This window comes from Pieris brassicae, chromosome 1 (genome assembly GCF_905147105.1).
Source record: "Pieris brassicae chromosome 1, ilPieBrab1.1, whole genome shotgun sequence".
Classification (NCBI taxonomy): domain Eukaryota; kingdom Metazoa; phylum Arthropoda; class Insecta; order Lepidoptera; family Pieridae; genus Pieris; species Pieris brassicae.
In genome coordinates this window covers 5,077,407-5,089,411 of record NC_059665.1, presented here as the reverse complement: position 1 = coordinate 5,089,411, position 12,005 = coordinate 5,077,407, and the positions used below count along the sequence as shown (strand labels likewise).

Genomic DNA, 12,005 nt, shown 5'->3' with positions numbered 1-12,005 from the left:
ACCTGTTCGCTACTGTATACGAAAGAGGGGCATACGTTTCCAAAATAAATATTTCAATTTTGGTTTTAATGCGCTCTAATTTTTGTCAGAAGGTATTCAAGATTTTTCCTTGTTTTATTATTTATACTAGTATAAAAATCCACAATTTTTATTATTCTAACAATCATATCCAGCAACGGCGTAGTTCATGTTAACAATTGACGGTAAGGAAGTGGGTGGTTACAAATTAATTCGTAACAAAAGTGGACTAAAAGTAGACCAGTTGATCTAGACTTGCAGGTCACCCAGACTGATTGGACACTTCCACTGCAGTATATATAAATTACGGATGTGGTCACAATGTATTTAAGAAACCGGTTTACAAAGAACAAATTGCCAAGAGAAATTCAAGGTAACTTTGTGTATAGTTTAATTTTACCAAATTTTGCTGCGAGTGACTATCATGCAAGGCGAATACCTTTTTCATTAGAATCTGGATTAATACCTCCCAAATAACTAGATAATACCAATGCGTGAATTCGTAGATACACCTTGGTTACTATGAGGGCCCTAATTAGTAAGAAGCACGTTGATATCGCGTTGCAGGTAATCATGAGACGCGGTTTCAAAGGTAATTAATTGCTTAAGAAACTTAGGGAAATAAATTAATGTGCGGTACAGTTTATGTTATAGATATTACTAGCAACAACTTATTAATAATACAAATAACAGAATGACTAGAGATTGGTGACGTATCCTATGATCATATGATAATAATGGCTTACAACACTTGGCCTTAGATTACATCTGTTTTTTTGAATATTTTTATTTTATAGAATATAAGTCTATATCTGACACATACCTACGATTTTTAGATTGGACATGCCGGTTGCACCACGATGTTTTCCATCGCCATACGAACGATTATTATATGCGCACACAGCATAGTCAAACGTTGCACAGCCGGGGATCGAAGTTATGATCTCAGGGAAAAGAGTCGCATACTGAAGCCCGTACATATGATATCATAAATATGTCCGTTTGTTTAACCACTTTACGGCAATGATGATGGTCATATATCCATGCTGATTTCCTAATGTATTCATTCACCACAATTGTGCACATTTAAAAAAGACCATTGACAAAGTCGGGTATTAGCCCATGACTTTAAGCATTGAACAATATTAAAAATCCGTATATTATAAAAATAAGTGTAACACATTCCACACTGCAATGTCAGATGCATAAAATTATTTTTAGTCGCTGCCTAGTTGTTTACAGATTTGACGACGATGACGATATACATTAATAATAACGTAGAGTAAAAAGCCTGTGCTATTTTCCAAGGTTCAGAATATTATATAATTGTACAGTAAATTATTTTTTCTTCTAGACAATTTGTCCAAGCTTAAAAAAACTCTCAGCCGTACTAAAAGTACCTTTAAAGAAGTCAACAAAAAATTCTGCTGTTTTAATATTTTCTACAATCTACTCGAAACATTGAAGATAAAACAACTAAAACAAATACATAAAGATTCGTTATATCAATATATTCTGAAACACTGCAGAGGATCCAGTATAATGAACGAAAAATAGGTCAAGACTTATAAAAAGCTTTTAAAAATAGCAACATTCGTAACATTAACTACATACAACTTACGTCACATTATAAAATATATCTGTTTTTTAACTCATTGATTATATGTAAGTATAGAAAAGGGTCAAAATTTATTAACATTCCTACCTAGCATTCAGTTCAATATAATTCTTCGATGTAATTAAATTTTTTGCGTATATCTATTGCATAAATAACAAAAGCCCAATAATAACTTACAAAAATACGAACAGCCCAATTATAATTCAGAATAAAAGTGCACACCTTTTATTCTGAAGGAGGAGGGTAAAAAACAAAAACTTTGTAACATTATGTGTCTTAAGGAAAAATTATGGATAACATTAGTCGGTATAGGTTTAGTGCAAAATCCATACTTAGAATGAAAATTACAAAGCATATTAAAGGAGCAGATGTCATAAATCAAGCTCCCGAGGGTGACCTTCCAGGAATATCACAAAATGACACCCGACTTTCTGCATGCATATTGAAATACTTCTATTTAAACGAATTTTTTGTAGCATATAGATTGAACAGCTAACTTAAAACATAAATAAAAATCTTGTTTACAAAAACGTAAAAGTAATAAAGTTACCAAAAGTGACCAAAAAGAATTAAAAAAAAACTGTTAATTTTGTAATAAGAAGAATACGAAAAAACTGCGACAAGGATATTAATACAAAACAAATTAGTCCATGACACTGTTATCAGAACAGTAATTCCTACAAGTCCAAAGACAAATTTTACAGAAAATTAAGTATTTCTGTCGGAAACATTCTATATACATATAATGTATGTAATGAACTCGGAAGGCAACTGGCATGTTTGATCTCACAAATACGTTAAAATATGTCTCTTTTTATGGGACAGGAGGCAAAAGAGCAGGCGTGTCACCAGCCAGCGGATGAATTGCCGACCTTCCAGGGTTTTCACTGGTTTCTTGAAGGCCCATAGGTGGTTTCGGTTTGTAAATATCTGTACCGGCAGCTGGTTCAACAAAGAAGTGGTGCGCGGCTAAAGTCCCTCAAAAAGCACCACGCGTCGAGATGGAAAGAATTTTGCATTCTGCCTTAAAGTTCGATGATGCAACTCAGAGGCAGATATTGTTGGTCCGAACAATTATTTAGAGTACTCCCTATAAATGCAGTGGAAGATGCTGAGGGGACCAACATATCTGCGCAAAGTCAAAGGATTAAGCCGATTGGAAAGAGCGGGATCGTCGACGCTTCGAGCCACCCTGCGCTGGATGCCATCAAGTGAAAGGAGCGGGCACTAAGAAGCTTACGCCCAGATGTAAGAAAAATATCCTGCTTGGGAATATGTCTGCTCTATGCTCTATGGTAACATGCAATTTTTGAATGGGTACTGTAAAATTAAACTATGATTTCAAGACAAATATTGGCGACTCGATTGGCGACTGGAAAGCAGACGAACTACGATCCATGACATAATCGCCGCATAGATCCGGACCGTTGTGCCAAAAACGCACGGCCGATAACTTCTGCCAGTTTTTTGGCAAACATTCAAAGGGTAATAAGGTAATTGTGCCGAATGCAACTTATAACATTTCAGTTGCACGCACTCGATTATAAGAAATCTAGCCTTGTACTTGCGTGTAAAATATTCGAATTATATACTGCGTTCGCGTGCATTCATACTATTAAGAATATTATACAGTTTATAAATTTGTTGGAAGTGATCTGATACGAATAAAATGATTATTAAATTTATTTAACCAAGACTAATCTACATTCCTGGATAATTACAATGACAATTTTGATAGTAATGAAAAAAGAGCAAAAATACTGTAAGAAATAAAATAGCATTGAGCAAATCATTCTGTAGTCTATGACGCTGTCAATATATAAAAAAAATCCCATGTTAATTAGTATTTAAATAAATTATTCTATTACGCCGAATTCATTATTAAGTTACCTGAAAGCAAATCTCGAATCCGTTTAATTCGAAAAGGTCTAAATCGTTTTTGTGGAGATCGTTAGTGAGACAAATCCGGCTTAGCTTTAAAAGAGTGACATAAAATTACTCCGTATTTAGATTAACGAGCTTCGTCAAGGTAACGTGTAGATTATATTACGACCTCTATAGGGTTACATAAACGGGTGTTTTTTTTTAAAAAAAAATGGGACATGTCCAAACATGGCTTGTGTTGTTTGTGATATTGTTGTGTTTGGCTATTGTTTAAAATAATCAAATGTTATGTTATCATCTACACATCGTATTTATTATAGTTAAATGATTTAGTATCGTTAATGTCCTGTCTTTCAAATTGTATCAAATTTCTAATAATGGTAAGTATTCGTTAGATGACAGACAGTCTATGGAAAATTTAAATATCGATTATAATATAAACGGACAAATATTTAGTAGCGCATTCAATTCACGTTAAATCAAACAAAACTTGCCCAGGAGGTTTAGATATTACCGCACCCGTCTTAAAATCTCTTCCAAACAATGGAAATTCACATATCAATTGCTACAGAGATTATTATTTTATATAAAACTGTCTACTCACGTTTGCTGGTCGGACTCGGTGTAAGTGTAGAACTAGGAGACTTCAGTGGAGGTTTAGAAACGTCAATTGGCTGTTCATCCGCTGAAATGAAATATATAGTATAAGTAAGTCTACAAGTGTTGACGTCAGAAAAGTTTTTAAAATTCAAATGCATAACTTTTCACGTTATGTGTATTTTACAACAGTCACTAAATTCAACAAATCAATGCACTTGAATTCGTAATTTTGTTTAAAAGTGAGTTTTCATCATACAGCAAAATATAGCCCGACCATGATGGGACCGTGTTGCTTAAAACCAGGACAAGAAAACTCAAGACGATAACTAAATACAGGACAATATTTGTTAACATGTGAACAAAATTCTCTCGCCTTCAAAATATAAGTATAGACCCATGTATGTGTATAATAAAAATAAATTTAATACAAATTTGGACCTATCCTCCCTAACCTGCGATCGTAACCTCGGTATGTGTGTACATTATGTTCATAAAGCGCCAACGAAAAGTGAATAAAGTGTAAATTTGTATTATACGAGGAAAGGGAAAAAGGAGTTCACAAACAATAAATTATACCACAGCCGACACTCGCGCCTTCTGTGTTTGTTTGACATCTACTACAGTCGACGAGTCGTAAATATACAGGAGAATAAATATTAGAAAACAAAAAAAAAACATAAACGTCGAATTGTAATAATTCGTTTATAATCATTCGTTTTACGAACGTAATTAATAAAAAATGAAAATTTTATTCTAAATGTTGAAAACGTGTTGTGTTCATGTTATGATTAATTATCTGTACAGTGAAAATAAATTTTATAATGCGTTCATAAAACAATATAAAGTAATATTGACATAACCTAATTTTAGTCTAGTTTAGTCCAAGACCTAGCTGTTGACCACGCGCTTTCATTCGTGAAAACAGGAATCACAATCAAATCAATCTATAATTAGAGAAAGTTTGCGATTTGCTTTCCATTTCGTGGAGTGTAAGATCCTAAAATCAACGATGTGTATCAGGTGCACTAGGTGGATGAGGTTATGAAAAAAGAAGAAGAAACGTAATTATAATTTATCAAGAAAAAGAGACCGAAATCTGGCGGCATTACAATGCGTTCTAGAGCTGTTTTTCAAAGAAACACATATTAATCAATTTATACTTAGTAATTTAGCTTAATATTGATAAGTCTCCCCTATCAAAACATTTTTAGAAATTCGACAAATTATATGTTTCATTTGTTAGTTAAAACAAATATTATACATTTAAGGCAGAGGCACCGAATACCACTGGGGTTGTAACTTTGGTGCCTGAAAATAAATAAAATTTGATAAATACCTATCTATAAACTTAAATATTGATATGGAACTAAGCAATGCTTCTCAAAATCAACGATTCCCAGTAACACTAAAAATACATCGCAAGCGTGATTGTATATGTAATAATTGTAATTGATCGAATTCGTTTCCGTTCAGTGTTATTGTTCTTATTTATAAATAATTCAATACACTTACACCTGTGTTTCTGTGAATTGTAAATATTTGATTTTAATAATTAAATTATAATAAAGTAATGTAAACTATATCTCTATATATATAATTTTTTTGTTCCCATACTCCACCGAAACAGCTCGATATTCAGTAAGTCTGAGAATCGGCTACTATTTGTCTTTCAAACACCTAAGTGATAAGGGGTGTCCACCACAAAAACATTTATTTTTATTTTTAAGACAATTTTTGTGTGTTTATTTCTTTATGATACAGCATACATAATACATACAACCCTTAATTGTCACCCCACTACGACCAACCCCTATTATTTATTACAGTTAATAGGTTATTTTTATTGAACTTAAAATAATGTTCCCTGGAAATAATATACATGGCAAAACGACATTTTCCTGGTCAGCTAGTAATGATATAAATGAGTGGTCTAATGTAATAAACTTGTAACATATTTGATAGAAGTAGTCGTACAATAATCAGCCAGTAATAACTAGATAATTATTTTGAAAAGCTTTAATTTGCTTTCTTAACTGTTGTCAACAACAACAACGCTCAAGCGTAAAACATTTCAAAGCACAATTACTTGAGTTATCTTAAATCAGAAATTATCTTATTAATATTTGTTTAACTAATATAAATTAATCATTATGAGCCCTTAGATTAGCGTTCACATATTATTATTATTTTTTGTGTATTTAGGTTTACTAAATTAATTTATATTACGGACATATATAATAAATATATATAAATGCATATAAATACAAATGCATATAAAAGTAGCTTTTCAACTTACTTTTTATGTTGGTTAACGTTAGGCTATCTAATAACTGACTGGGTCGTCCATTTATTAGCTGCGGTAGCAAATACCTAAACGTTCGCTCGCCACATAGGTTGTTAGTATTTCTAGTGTGTTAGTTTTTGTAAATTGTTGAAGCACTTTTTGTACTTTACACTCAGTTGGTGTTTTTTTCTTTCCCTACCAGTGTTGTCTGGAAGGAATCGCTTGTTAGTGTAGCAGTTGACTAATAACTTCCGTAACCTTTTTTATACTAAATATTGATATATTGATTACTTAAGGAAACTCGAATTTGTTTGCAACATCTAAAGATTCAATCAAACTATCTGGATGGTCCTTCACAAAACGTCGAGTTTATTTTTCGAGTACCCGATTGATGTTGGAAATCGATTGAAACTTTTCAACTCGAAGAAGATTAAATTATCCGTCAAAGGATTACAAATTAATCGGATTACTTAAATATATTGTTATGAAATCCTGATGACGATAACTTCACCAGTACGATTTTCTGGTCTCATATAAAAAAAACCTCAGTTTTGAGTTAACGTTGGGGATATAAGCCCAATTAACAATCAATTAGTTAGCCACAAATTAAATATACCTTAAAACCAAATTTAATACAAATAGGGTCGATGTTCATGCTTCCACAGGAAACACGTTTACAAATAACTTAACAATCATTAAATAAGTTATTTCCCGATGTCCTAGTGTCAAGCTTCAGGCGCAAAATAATGACACCTTCTAACCAGACATTACGTACGCCGACCGTTATATCATAACTTTGATTTTTTTCTTTCTGACCAGAGACGGCGCGTTTAATTACAAACAAAACCGAACGCTTCTCACCTTTAACTTCTATACTTCCACATATTAAAAACCACTTGTACAATTACACTTAACCACGGGTCAGGTCAACCTCACTAACAGAGGGGCACTGTCACAGTGATCCTCTACAATGGAACCCGAATGTGGAGTACAATAAAATAGCCGCTTTGTACGTTGATTACGACATGCGACACTAAGCACGACCCGACAATCACGAAATATTGGATTCAAATCAGTACTTTTTGGATTTCATTTTACGAAAGCATAGTGCCAAAGGTCTATACTAGTACGGTACCATATCGCGGTAAACTACTTTAGAATACGGTCTTAGTGGCGATGTTTTTATATAATTATTTTAAGAACCTAATTGAATTTTTTTTGTTAAGTTAACCAGATGTTTTATAAATTTTATTACAAAACCATATCATTTGATTACCGTAGCGTAGTAGAGATTTTAAATTATATATCTCCAATAAAATTATCGACAATTTAAACTTGTACCTTGGTGAGACAACATCATCATAGCCACAGTAATGGATTTTTAAAACTTTTGCATTGAATAAGTCGTCGTTCACAAAACTACACAATTAATATTGGATACAAGACATAAAGATAGAGTTTTCATGGTAGCGAGAAGTTTATAGTTTGATAATGTGAAAAGGCCGGCAACGCACTTGCGAGCCTTCTGGCAATTTGAGTGCCCAGGCGGCAGGCACATTTAACATCAGGTAAGCCTCCTGCCCATTTGCCTCCTGTTAACAAAAAGTTTAATTGTAAGCCTTTACAATATTGAATTAATTGTAATATACTGTTAAATGTATACTAGGTATAATTTCACTAAACTATTTCATTATTATGTTGTTCCGTTTATATATAGAAGGAATATATGAGAATCTGCAATAGCAATTGATGCATTAAAATGTATCAAAAATAAATACAAAAATGGTGTTTTGGCTCGGCGATATATTGTCATATAACTGCGCCAAGGTGCGGCATGTCAATTTGTCAGTACAAAATGCGAATGGTGGCGTCAGCTTTAAGCTCATCCATCATTTACATTCTAGGCATTCAAAAACATCCATTAAGCTATCAAAACTAACACGTAGGCTTTCTGTAATTTATCAACTGTTACGTTCATTTATTATTTTATGCATACCCTGAAATATTACTATAAATTGAAAGTATTGAATAATTTCCAGTAAATTTTCTTATAGACTCTAACTTTAGGTGGACGTTCTAAATGCTTTACAGTAGACGTGGTTAGGGACTGACCATATCAAGGTGACTGATAACAATAATTAAGATAAGTCTGGTAATAGGTTGCCGTTTTAACGTCAATTATTTGAATAAACACTTAAATATGTTGAATTATTTTAATGTGTAGTATTCGTGTATAAGTGGGTAACACTGAAAATGTTTAGAACGGGCCAGTTAGAAACATTGCTTATGAAAAGTTTTTTGAATTTCAATTTTTGAACTCTTTAGTAACCTAATGTCAATGTACTGAATTGTCATTTGTTTTTATGAATTGGCAGCAAATCTAAAACTCTTGTTACACGTGAAAATGAAACCAACGCGAGAAAATTTTCGGTCAATGGTTTATTATCTCAACAACAAAGCTATGATAGGCTGCGATTAGCATTTCTTAATGAAGCCCCATTTCATGCCACTATTTACAATTGATTTAACTATGGACCATTTAAGCGGGTACGTAGCAATCTCAATGATGATCCGCGTTAGGGACGTCCTTCAACAGCGACTACTGAAGATAACATCAGTGCTATGCGATGCATGATAGAGGAAGATAAGAGAGTGACCTATCAGCAGATACGGGTAAGCCTACGCATTGGTTTGAGTCAAGTTCAAAAAATATTACACCAACATTTAGGCGTCCGGAAGTTTGTACCAGATGGATTCCCCATACTTTAACCAACGATCAGCAACACCTTCGCATGGACTGATAAATATTTGACTATGTCAGGTGTCGAGATAATGAGTCATCCGCCATACAGTCCCGACCTGGCGCCCTGTGACTTTCATTTATACCCAAGAACTAAAGATAAAATTCCAGGTATTCGCTTTACGAGCTCTAAAGATGCGGTGAAAGATACCCCTAAGGAAGAATGGGCCCACTGCTTTTCTCACTGGTTCCACCGAATTCGACGATGTGTAAAGAGGAACGGAGATGTCTCCGAAAAACAATGAAAGTATTGGCAACTTTCTACATGAAGCCGTTTTTCATTTTCTAAACATTTTTAGTGTTATATATACGTACCAATAGACATATTTTTATAATTATCCATAAGTTTTAAGATATTTAATATATCGGGCGTGAAGAACTGGTAGGACACTTTCCGTCAATCTTTTTAATAGGCATGTTTTGGTGTTAAAGGGACCGACTGCAACCATTACGGCTTGATTCACTTGACATGAAACAAAATGTTATAATAATATAGTTACAACATCAACGAGCAAACTCGAAGATCGCACTAAAACAATATTGAGAACAAAACAAACAGAAGTATGTCTTAAACTATTCTAATTTCTTAGTAAACAAGTTGTTTTGGAGGACAAAAAAAATTGTCTACTTGTGAAAATCTATTTTTAAACTTTGTAAAAAATAATATATAATTCTGATTTACCTCTAGTAACTGTGAGATTTAAACATAGTTCTCAAATAATATACGAATAGTATGAAAATTGAGAATTGTATACAACGGGTATACACATCACGCAAATATTCGATATAAATGAATTCAATGAACCAAATTACACAAAAATTTAATTCTCGTGGGAAGAGCTCTGTACGTCATTTCCTCGCAATTTTCAAACTCGCAAACATTTCATTGCAATCGTAGAGTGTAGTAATTGCGATAAGACAATGAAGGTCATCCGTCCAAAGGTTATTCTGATCTTAAATGATGGCCTGCGTCTAGGGATGGGACTTCCAACTTCGGGGGGATGACAATGTTAAACAAAAGACGAAACGATGGCTCGTTCTCTTTGATTACGATTGGTCAACACCGGCTCTCGTACTACAGGTGTAGGCACTCGGCATGAATCTTCATGCCAGTGAATTTTCTGATTCAAAGGAAGCTTATAACGCGATTTAATGACTAGGTATGCGATGGTGAGGATCGAGAGCGTTACGATTATTGTGTTACACACACTTAACACATTGTTTTTCCAATACACTAGTAAGCCAAAAAATACCTGCTCGTTCGGTGACGGAAAACATCGCGGAGAGATCACAAAGCCACAAATTTGACGGTGAGTTAATCACCGTTTCATATCACTAAATAGGTGGTTTATTCTAGAATGGGTTTCTTTATACGCAAATTCCTACAAGGAAAATGATTAACACATAAACAGAAGACTGTAGTGGTAGAACGTCGCGTCGCTAGGCAACCAGAGCAGTACCAAACTTATACATATTGTTAATAAAAATAGAAAATTTAAGGTAAAGTAGGTCATTCAGTAACAATTAGGTCGTTATTGAATAGATTGCAGCAATAAGATGTGGCCGGATGCAGAATAAAGGTTTCACAGCGCAGTGGGGTGCGTCTACGCATTATTTTGACAGCCACAGTTCCGCCTTTTTCATAGCAAATATACGCTTCAGTGCTTTAACATAAATGTGATTTACCAATACATTGCGTGATTATAATTGTGAAATAAATGCTTTTAATTTGTAATTTATTCCTTAATTATAAAAAATTTAATGTACAGACAAAACTACACAGTAATGGAAGTATTTATCATCACAAAAATTATTATATTTGTATATACTAAGATATGATATGAAAGTGTACGTATAAATTATTACATTAACTAAAGGGATAGGAAGAGGTTAATATGTATACAAAAAAGTCCCCAAGTTTGTTTGATGACATCTGATCTACTGACTCTTTCCGTAGGTCTGTGGAGCCTATCATTAAGGCTGCATGAATTTTCTGCATCGCGAACATTGATTTTAAACCACAATTATATTCCAGTTATTGCAACTACAAACGCATCGTTTTATTGAAAACGTTTCATACAAATCCTATATTTGCAGCGTAATATGAGAAAATAGAATGTAAACTGCGGTGTACATTTCAAAGCAACATAGTACGCGTCCGTTGACCCAAAACAAATAAATCGTTGGCCCATTATGTCAATATTCGCATGCACATTGTGCGATATTTAATGTAGTTAAGTAATTAGAATTCTTTACTTGTCGTATGGAATTGAAGATAGAGAAATAAAATTAAAATATATCTCAACTTTTTGTCTGAAATAAAGGCGCATTTTCATGTTGTCAATCTAGCCTAATCAGAACAAATTAGCAAAAGGTACCGTCATTGAAAATAGACATAATACCAGAATTTATAAAAAAGTGCCTGCGCACAAAGTATACATGTCAGAAGTGAAAGTTCTTTGTAAATTAATTATTACTAAGGTAAAAGCCCCAATAGATGATCTTGTACAAGTATATGATCTTGGACCGGTATATGATCACTCTATGTATTTGTATATTTATATTCACACTGTTTACACACTGTATACGTGCTAATGATAATATTAATAAATAAAAAAAATCTGCGTTTACAGCACGACGTTATGTGACAGAATTGCCATCTAAAGTTCTAATATGTAACTACTAAACGAATACATCAACCAATAGGGTATATTTTTTCTCGATCTCCCTTTCTCACTCTCTCTCAATCGGTCTCAATCGCGCTCTCTCTTTTCTTCGACAAAAACGCTACACATCTTCGT

The 12,005-nt window shown here is 33.4% G+C and overlaps 1 protein-coding gene across 1 annotated transcript in view; it reads right to left on the bottom strand.

Moving 5' to 3' along the window:
* Nucleotides 1-12,005, bottom strand: part of LOC123710488 (sorbin and SH3 domain-containing protein 1) — a 111,314-nt gene that overhangs the window by 62,878 nt on the left and 36,431 nt on the right. Inside the window, exon 7 of the mRNA XM_045662500.1 lies at nucleotides 4,125-4,205. Coding sequence (XP_045518456.1) covers nucleotides 4,125-4,205 — 81 coding nt within the window. The remainder of the gene's footprint in view (nucleotides 1-4,124; nucleotides 4,206-12,005) is intronic.